This window comes from Brassica oleracea, chromosome C8 (genome assembly GCF_000695525.1).
Source record: "Brassica oleracea var. oleracea cultivar TO1000 chromosome C8, BOL, whole genome shotgun sequence".
Lineage (NCBI taxonomy): Eukaryota > Viridiplantae > Streptophyta > Magnoliopsida > Brassicales > Brassicaceae > Brassica > Brassica oleracea.
The window spans coordinates 3,845,280-3,856,240 of NC_027755.1; the positions used below are offsets into that span (position 1 = coordinate 3,845,280).

The window sequence follows — 10,961 nt, forward strand, 5'->3', positions numbered from 1 at the left end:
TTTCTTGTCCAACTCGTCTTCTGTTACTTCTTTTTGATTCTCCAGATCTCCAATTGATAGATATGCGTCTTCGTTTTTTCTTGAATCATCACGAGTACTGCGGCGAATCCACATTCCACGAATCCGACTCCGTCTTCTTTCGCAACGGATCAATACGATAATTCGTTTCATCTGCATCACAACGATCATGCTGGTCTTGCTCTAGTGACTGATCGACTGACAACAGCTTCAGACTTTCATTCTTGGCGCCGGTCAGTGCGTATGGCTCTCAACGTCAGTAACAACCTGGGGTTCATCGACGGTACTATCCCTTAACCTTCCTCGACTCATCATGACTATGGTGCTTGGTCTCGTTGCAACGATATAGTTGCAACATGGCTTATGAACTCTGTATCCAAGAAGATTGGACAGAGTCTCTTATTCATTTCAACTGTTGAGGGTATCTGGAACAATTTCCTAGCTAGATTTTAGCAAGATGATGCGCCTAGGGTTTATGATATTGAGCAAAGACTTAGCAAGAGTGAGCAAGGTTCCATGGATGTTTCGGCGTATTATACAGAGTTGGTTACTTTGTGGGAAGAACATCGCAATTATGTAGAATTGCTTGTGTGTACTTGTGGCAAGTGTGATGCAGCTGGTTTATGGGAGAAGTTGCAGCATCGTAGTCGTGTTACTTAATTCTTGATGGGGTCGAATGAATCGTTTGAGCACACGAGACACCATATCCTGATGCTTAAACCGATTCAAACCATTGAAGAAGCTTTCAATATAGTAACACAAGATGAACGCTAGAGACTGATCAAACCTCCTTCTGTGATTGATCGTGTTGCCTTTCAGACTACGAATGTGTCTCAGGCTCCTGATGTGAAAGCTTCTCAGATGTTAACAAATGAGGCGTATATTGCAGCTTACAGCACAATCAGGAATGCACAGAAGCCTGTTTGTACTCATTGTGGAAAGATTGGTCATACAATCCAGAAATGCTTCAAGCTTCATGGTTTTCCACCAGGATATAGGACCAACTCTTCTTATAAACCACGCATACAACAAACTTTGTCTCAGGCTAAACTGCAGCAGTCTCAACCGAGTCTTTCTCAGGCTGCAACTGCAATTGCGAATGTGTACTCTGATGTGGCTACATCTCATGTTTCTGCAACTCCTTCAGTCACGAGTGGAGGCAATACTCTCAATTTGCAGAATTTCACACCACAAGAGATACAACATCTGATTTCTTAGTTCAATACTCAAGTTCGAGTACCAGAGACTCACGCTCCTTTCTCACAAGCTTCTAGCTCTATGATCACAAAAGATGGTTTTATGGCTCCTCAGTCAACGTCTGGTACCTTCTCTTTTCCCTCAACTAGCCTTACATATCATAATCAAAACCATCATTTTAAAAACCATTGTCTTTCCGTTCTTCATTCCTTCCTATCCCCTGGTGATTGTATTATAGATAGTGGAGCTTCAAATCATGTATGTTCTGACTTAGCCTTATTCTAGGAAGTTAATTATGTGTCTAGTGTTACTGTCACTCTGCCTAATGGTCTTCAAGTTTCCATACAACATACTGGTTCTATTCGCATTAATGATTCATTAACTTTGATTAATGTTTTGCATGTTCCAGATTTTCATTTTAACATGATAAGTGTTAGTTCCTTGGTTAAAGATCATTTATGTGCAGCTCATTTCTTTCCAAATGGTTGTTTGATTCAGGAACTTTCTCGGGGCTTGATGATTAGGAGGGGTAGACTTTACAATAACCTGTACATCCTTGAGCTTACATCGCATACACATTTGTCTTCTACACATACAAATTTGTTATGTGGCTCTTTGCTTGATGATGGATCTTTGTGGCATCAGCGTTTAGGTCATCTGTCTGAAATAATTCAACATAAACGAAGTTCTTTTTCTTTTGTTATAAAGTCATTGTCTTCTACAGATAAGCATTGTAATGTTTTCCCTCTTGCAAAACAGAAACGCTTAGCTTATATTTCACATAATAACTTTTCTTTGCAACCGTTTGATTTTGTTTAGATGGATATTTAGGGTCCTTTCAGTATTGAATCTATAGAAGGTTTCAAATTTTTTTTTTTAACTCTTGTTGATGATTGTAGTCGTGTAACTTGGGTTTACCTTTTAAAACAAAAGAGTGATGTTTCTTGTATCTTTCATTCGTTTCTTCAAATGATTCAAACGCAATATCATTCTAAAATCAAAACTATTCGTTCAGACAATGCGCCAGAACTAGCCTTTCCTGAACTACTTAAAGAACATGGAATGCTTCATCATTTCTCTTGTGCATACACTCCCCAATAAAACTCGGTTGTTGAACGCAAACATCAACATATACTCAATGTTGTTGGGTCTCTTTTGTTCCAATCTAACATACCTCGTGTATATTGGAGTGATTGCATTATCACAACTGTTTTCTTGATTAATCAATTTCCATCACCTTTACTTGATTTCAAAGCACCATATGAGTTGTTGACTGGTAAAACTCTTGACTATAAATTACTAAAGAGTTTTGGTTGTTTGTGTTATGTTTCTACACATGTTCATGAGCGCAACAAGTTTTCTCCACGCTCAAAACCATGCATATTCTTAGATATCCTGCTGGTTACAAAGGCTATAAGGTGTTAGACTTGGAATCACATTCAATATCAATATCTCGCAATGTGGTCTTTCATGAACAAGAATTTCTTTTTAAGGTCAGTGAACAACTTTCTGGTGATGTTGATATGTTTCCTAATACAATTTTGCCTATGCATCCTCCATTACATTTTGTTGAGACTATGCATTTATCTTCTAATGCTTATGTTCCATTGTCATCATCTGCATTTGTTCATCCTGATACATCTGCGTCTCATGCTAGGCACTTCTACTAATACTGGTCATACTCCTGCTAGTAATACATATGTAGAGTTACCTTCTGATAATAATGCTAGGCCAAAACGACAGACTAAAGCTCCACTTATCTGTCTGAATATCACTGCTCTCTTGTCCCTTTTTCATCTTTTTCAGACCATGCGTTGGCTCATCCCTTTAATACCCCGTATCCTATCCCTTATGTTATTTCATACGAAGCCTTTAACCCAATTTTTCAAGCTTTTACTATATCTTACACTTTAGAACCGAACCAAAGAACTTTGAACAAGCTATGTAATCTTATAAATGGCCTGGGGCTGTGAATTTGGAGTTTGATGCTCTTGAGCAAAACAGAACTTGGGATGTTGAGTCTCAACCTCCGGTTAAGAATGTGGTGGGTTGCAAGTGGATTTTCACCATCAAATCCAATGTTGATGGCACTGTAGAGCGTTATAAAGCTCGTCTGGTGGCTCAGGGGTCCACACAACAGGAAGAAATCGATTACATGGATACGTTTTCACATGTTGCGAAATTAACAAGTGTGAAACTTCTCTTGAGTTTGGCAGCTGCTAAGGGATGGAGCTTAACACAAATGGATGTATCAAATGCCTTTTTGCATGGAGATCTTGAGAAAGAGATTTTTATGAGTATACCACAAGGCTACACTCCACCTCATGGTGTTACATTGCCTCCTAACCCTGTGTGTCGACTTCGTAAATCACTCTATGGCTTGAAACATGCCTCTAGGCAGTGGTACAAACGCTTCTCCTCTGTTCTTTTGGGAGCTAATTTTGTTCAGTCTCCTGCAGACAACACTTTGTTTGTCAAAGCTTCCGCATCTTCCTTTCTAGTTGTGTTTGTATATGTTGATGATATACTAATTTCCAGTAATGATCCTGAGGCTGTTGATACGTTGAAAGCTCTTTTTGAGTATGCTTTCAGGATTAAGGATCTTGGTCCAGCACGGTTCTTCCTTGGCTTGGAGATCGCCCGTTCTACTGCTGGTATCTCTGTGAGCCAAAGGAAATACGCTTTAAACCTCTTGGAAGATTCGGGTTTATTGGGGTGTAAGCCGAGTAGTATACCTATGGATCATAGCCTTCATCTAACAAAGGATCTAGGTACTGCTTTGCCTCAACCAAAGGTGTATCGTGAGCTTATTGGGCGTCTTCTTTACCTCACCATCACTCGACCCGATATCACTTTTGCCATCCATCAACTCAGTCAGTTTCTCTCTGCACCGACTGATGTTCATCTTCAAGCAGCGCATAAAGTTCTACGTTACATCAAGACTAACCATGGTCAAGGATTGATGTATTCTTCTGAGAATGAGATGTGCCTCAATGCTTTTGCTGATGCGGATTGGGCTGCGTGCAAGGATACTCGTCGCTCTTTGACAGGATTTTTCATTTATCTTGGAAATTCTTTGGTGTCTTGGAAGTTTAAGAAGCAATCTGTTGTGAGTCGTAGTAGTACAGAGGCTGAATACATAAACTTGGCGTTGGTAACTTGTGAGCTCATTTGGTTACAACAGTTGCTCAAGGACTTGCACGTTCCGGTGACTTGTATTGCGAAGTTATTTTGTGATAACAAGTTGGTGATTCACATTGCGACGAATCCCGTCTTTCACGAACGAATCAAACACATTGACATAGACTGTCATACTGTACGTGATCAGATTAAAGCTGGGAAGTTGAAGGCGCTCCATGTTTCTTCGGGAAATCAGCTCGCTGATATTCTAGCAAAGCCTCTACATCCCAGAGCTTTTCAGTCTATGCTTGGTCGTCTCTATTTGTCAAGTCTTTATTTTCCTGATGATACGAAGCTAAATACTTGAGGGGGGGGGTATATTGAGATAGATAGTTAATTAACCGGTTTAGCTTATCCAAATTACTTTGGTTTAAGTCTCCTTTAGCTTAACCATTGTATATATATGTTATGTGGTTGTACATTGACGAATTAAGGAAGATAACAAACTTTTCATCATCTTATTCCTCGAGATACTTTTTTGTTTGAGCTCATCTTCTTCGATCTCCTTCTCTTGATGATTGTGATTGAATCAGCTTTAATGATATGCTTAACATTTTAAATTTTCTAAAGTTCTTATGATAGCATGTTACAAGATCCGTAATTTATGTTTTCGTATACAATAATTTTTGATAATGAATGCTTAAAAGGTATGAGCAGTAATTATAGGATTAAAAATAATATATTACTTCTAGCAGTAATTCTGCGGTTAGGCTATTTTATTACTTCTAGCATTAAGTCGAAAACCATTTTATTTCTAGCAGTATAGGTCGAAAACCATATTACTTCTAGCAGTTAAAATCTATATATATAAAGTAGACTTTGTTCTCTTCTTATGACATGTGGAAGAGGAGTTTGTTGACATGTGTCTTTTTTTGTCTTTTTACATTTTAGATATTTCTTCTTTTATATGATTGCAATTTGGTTCACTATTTTCTAATTATACACTATCTAATCATTCTCACACTAACCATCATCATTTGAAGTTTGATAATCTATTTTATCGTTCAAAAAATTACAAAACGAATAAAAAAATAAGTAAAAAATATAAATGTATTTTAAATATTTAATTTATTCACAGCTAAAAATAACATAAACTTTCGCTATTTTATTATTTGATACTGTATTCTATTATTGCAATTACAACTATATATTTATCTTAATATTAACCAAACTAAAGCATAACATATAATCTAAACATAAAACCTCCATAATCACAGAGAAAAAAATACCAAAGTAATACTAACTCAATAAAGGTCCAAAGCTCAAAGGCGATCAATAACGAAATCTAACTTACCCGACTTTATCATAGAGTGTCTTGGCCAGAACAATCAAAAGTCAGTAAAATGTAGAAAGATAATCTTGAGATAAAGCTATCACTCGAACACAAAGGAGTGTGATCAAGGGCCAATGCAAAAACCAAGAAAACGGGTTAGAGGAAGAATAATCAACAGAAGGCCAAAATCACCACGAAGCAGGAAGAGACATACATAACGAACAATAAGCACAACCACCATCTAAGAGGTAAGAAACACCTCACAAACTAAGACGCCTATGCCGGTGAAGAACCACAAAGCTCTGGATAGAAGGGACCAAAGCTCCAAGAGACTAATACCGCACACTTATACCAAGGGAAGCAAGGGAAGAAGAGAACAACATGAGTGAGGGAGAACGGAAGCCAACCCCCAAGAAACCAGAGTCCAGACCTGAGACCAGAAAAAATCTTCCAAATCTACAGAGCATACTCGAAGGAGAACACTATCCAAACCTGGAGTGGCAAACATGACGAAAGGGAGACTCACAGAGATGCAAGCAGCGATGAAATCTGCAACGAGATGTGGAAACATAGATGAAAGGGTAGACAAAACGAAATCATCAAATCGTGGAGCCGTCCCCGAGCTATAGAAGTCAGATCACCAAAACCCATATCTTAAAACCCAAGACGAGAAGGGACTATTGATGGTAAGCCAACGACGAGGAAAACAACTTCAAAGATGACTAAACTCTGACCCAACCCAAAGAGATGCAGTTTCTAACATGAGATGAAATCTAAAGAAGAAGAGGAGAAAAAAATGAGGAAGAATAAGAGCACATATGTGAGTCTTTTTCGGTGATGGTGAGAATCACAGCACACCGGAAAGGTAAACGAAGTGCATAGATGGTGACGGCTCAATATAATAATATAGGAAGAGAGCACATAACATCTTTAAAAAGTAATGTTCAAATAATTGGAAAACATATTAATTTTTACCCTCCCTGAAATTCAATATACATTACATCACAAACTCACTCCACCACTAATAAGTACTATTATACCAACAACAACACACTATTAAAAAACCAAATACATAATATTTTATCATATCACCAATTACTACATAATACTCTTAGCAAATAAAGACGATCACATAATTAGTTAACTATATCATCCGAAAAATAATAATTAGCAACAATAAAACAATATTCCGCGCGACATGCCTCTAGTAATATATAACTTGTACAGTAAGTCAAAACCATTTTAATATGAACGACCTAATTAAATAGTAATTATAAATAACAACTAAGATAAAACGTATATAAGAAAATCTTTCCAACCTTCTTGAGAAAGCAAGCTAGGTTTTACAGTATTATACAGAGAAAACATGAACACCAATTAATATGTTTCTTTGTTTTTTTGCTAAAACACCAATTAATATGTTACAGAAGCTAGGCTAACTATTTCATATAGAGATTCGAGAGAAGTGAGACTACATGCAAAGTTCGGACGTTACATATCAAACCCACATCATGCGTGGTGTTGCAGTTTTGGCTACTATATGATTGTGTTTTAAATCCTTATAAACGCATACTTGACCCCATTTTTTAGAGAAACAAGCAAGAAAGTGAAAATAATTCAGGAGTTGTTACTGATAAGCAGATTTAAAGTTAATTCTCTAGGTTTAAGATACAAGTTAATTTAAGCTGTAGCACCAACCAGTATGTTACTGAAATGTGTGGATTGAATTGGGACATTCTCTCTTTCAAAAAGCAAAAATAAAAAAACTACAAAGATAAAAATTTGATGACTCCAAATAGTTACGATACAATGGAGTTGATTGCGATTTGACTAAACAAGGTTGAATGATTTGTTGGAAAAAGTTTTGTTAGTTGGTAACAAATCTGCTCATCATTTTCTGTCCTCATAATGTTGTTACGGTTTATGTTCAGCACAACTAGTTTTTGACTTTTGACCACAATCGGATACTCTGCGACATAATTACCTATGATCTATACACTTTTTTTGTTCACCTACCTATGATCTATACATAGCCCTCGGCACATCCATCCGGAACCGAAGAACCGAACCGAACCAAACAGAAAGACAAGGTTCGGTTCGGGTTTGGATACAGTCAAATATTCTAGTGGATCCAATATATATATAAAACCGGAAAATGGGAATCGAACCGGGAACCGAATATATACCCAAATTTTTGTAATATAGTTTATATTCTTATAAATATTAGTTGAGAAATTCCCTAGGATAGACCTAAAAATTTTTTTGTCACAAATATAGACCTTAAAAATAAAAATGACCAAAATAAACTTAAATCTTTTATCAAAAAAAGTAAATATACATTTATAATCCTACGGTTAATTAATCTAGACATTAGGGTTTAGAGTTAATGGGTGGGGTTTAGGGTTTAAGGTTTAAGGTTTAGGATTTAGGGTTTAGAGTTGAGGAGTGGGGTTTTGGGTATATGATTTCAAATTAAAAAAAAATTAAATTTTCAAAAGAAAAAATGCTATTTTGGTCATTTTAGTTTTTTAATTTTATTTTTGTGATAAAAACTTAAAAATAGCTATTTGAGAGAACTGCCCAATATTAGTTATATTTAGTTTTAAAATAGTCAAATAGTTTTAAGAAAATTATTTATAACTCAAAATACAGAAAAAAATGATTAAATATTTTTATCCAAAATATTTAAAACTATCTTAATTATCCAAAAAATTATCTGAAAACCCGAGAGATCTGATATTTAATCTAAAAACTTGATATTTTTACCTTTGAACCGAAAATCTAGAACCGAATGAGATCCAAAATTATTTAGGATCTTCGTTACCAGAACCTAACCGAAAACAGAAATAAATCAAACCGAACCAAAATTTCTAAATACCCGAATGGATCATAAACCTCTAGATCTGAAGAACCGAAAAACCGAACTGGAAGCGCACCGAAAATCGAATGCCCAGAGCTATCTATACACTTTCAATTTATTTTTTAAAACACCTTAGTTGAGAAGTTTATTGAGAACACTAAGTGACTAAGGTTGAAGCCATGATAAGGAGTACACCCATAGTCTGTGAGAATAAAAACCCAAATAGTACAAGAGTTTCATTAGTTACAAGTTTACAGCTGGTTTGCTTCATTGATTAATGGACTGGTTTGAATGTGAAACATGTCCTTCATGTTTTTCCATTCTTATTTGTCTTTTGACGTAATAACACTAGATTCACATGACTTGATATCCCAAATCTTTTTCACTGTAAATGAACATTTGTTGATGTTTATTTATAATAAAACAAAATTAAGTTCAACGCAATTTTGTCACTTCAAAGATGTAGCAACAGAGTATCTCTTACTACTTCTGCCACAGTAGTACTTCTGTACTTTTCCTCTTTCGACCCATATGCCTCTGACTATTGACCAACACCTATTCAAACACATTGGAGCCATTTTGTATTTTTTTTCTTTCCAATCAAACAGAACAGAGGATTTACAAACCGCCATTATTAGACCTAAAGCTTCCTACTTTGTTATTTCACATCGTTTGCCTCGGTTTGTTACTTGTTCTTTACTTTTCGCTAGGATAAGAAAGCAAACAGAAAAATCTAAAAAGAAATAAACAAAAAACAGAGGAAGAAGAAGACAAGAACTAGAAACGTTTTTTTTTTCACTTAACATTGTTGCTTTGAATCGAGACCAGGCCATATCAAACTGTCCCCACTTTTACCTCCTATCTCCCCAATCTGCCACGTGTCACCACCACCCACCACCGGAATCTCTCCTCCGTAACCTCCTCCAAGACACCCAATACTCATATCCACCAAACCGTACCCGTACCCGTACCCGAACTCATAATCCAACCCACCACTTCCACTTCCCAACGCCAGAAACGCTGCTCCATAGCTCTGCTCGCTTAACAGAGACGCAAAGCTTCCGTGACCTGAATTCAGATTACTAGCCTTTGCTTCGTTTGTGACCGTTCCTTGACTCATCGTGACGACGGAAGCAGAGCATGAAGAGGAGGAGGATTTGCAGAAGTAACGAGGCTGCAAGAGGTTGTAGTTGTTGTAGTAACAGAACTTAGACCAACTCCATCCATTGGTTTTAATGTGATTTGATAACTTAAGAACCTTGGTTATTGAAATTAATTTTTTGTTACTCTAATGGGAGAACCCCAGGGTTCTTAATTTTATTTTTAATTTTTTTTTGTTTTAATTAGAATGATTTGAAATAAAAGCAAACATAAAATTTTTAATAAAAATTACATAAAACATATGAAAAATACAAATACAAATCGTAAATGAGAAAAAACTGATTAGTTGAAATCTTGATTTGTTCCAAATTTTTGTCATATATTCTCAACCAAATCAGCTTTCAACTGGTGATGTATTGTTCTATCACGAGCTCGATTCCGAATGCTCATCATATTGCCGAGATTTGAAGGCATATCTGTAGAATACGTGAAATCCACTTCTGAACTTCGGGTTGATTCCGGTTGTGCGAAAATTGATAAATCAAACTGAGTGTACCCATCTCGTTCGTCTTCTACGATCATATTACGTAGAATGATACATGCTCTCATTATCTTTCCAATTTTTATTTTATCCCACAAAACAGACGGATATTTGACTATGGCAAATCGAGCTTGCAAGACCCCAAAAGCACGCTCGACATCTTTACGTACAGCTTCTTGATGTGTAGCGAATAAGGATGCTTTCGGACCTTACGGTAGGGGAATAGATTGGACAAAAGTAGCCCATTTTGGATAAATACCATCTTGCGTGCCATATCCAGAGATCTTGTGAAGCTACAGCCTCTAAAACAATGGTTGGCTTTCCTGATCCACGTGTATATTGACCTTTCCATGCGGTTGGACAATTCTTCCACTCCCAATGCATACAATCGATGCTTCCTATCATCCTGGGAAAACCACGATACTCTCCAATATCAAGTAGACGTTGAAGATCAGCCGGTATTGGTCTTCTTAGGTACTCATCGCCGAATAAATTTATTATTCCTTCCACAAAATGTTCCACACATTTACGAGTTGTTGATTCACCGAGACGTAGGTATTCATCGACCGTATCAGCCGCAGTACCATATGCCAAGACACGAATAGCTGCTGTACACTTTTGGAGTGAAGAGATACCAAGCCTTCCAAGAGCATCTTTTTTTTGGCGAAAGTATGGAACTTCATTGGAGAGTCGATCAACAATGCGCATGAACAAAGGCTTGTTCATTCTAAACCGTCGTCGGAAAAAATTTTCAGGATACGTCGGAGTTTCACTGAAATAATCATTCCATA

At 36.7% G+C, this 10,961-nt stretch overlaps 1 protein-coding gene across 1 annotated transcript in view; it reads right to left on the minus strand.

Moving 5' to 3' along the window:
- Positions 1–9,327: 9,327 nt before the first annotated feature.
- The window catches only part of LOC106308487 (dof zinc finger protein DOF1.6-like), a 4,377-nt gene continuing 2,743 nt past the window's right edge, over positions 9,328–10,961 (minus strand). The window contains exon 3 of the mRNA XM_013745648.1: positions 9,328–9,702. Within this exon, the coding sequence (XP_013601102.1) occupies positions 9,328–9,702 (375 nt within the window). The remainder of the gene's footprint in view (positions 9,703–10,961) is intronic.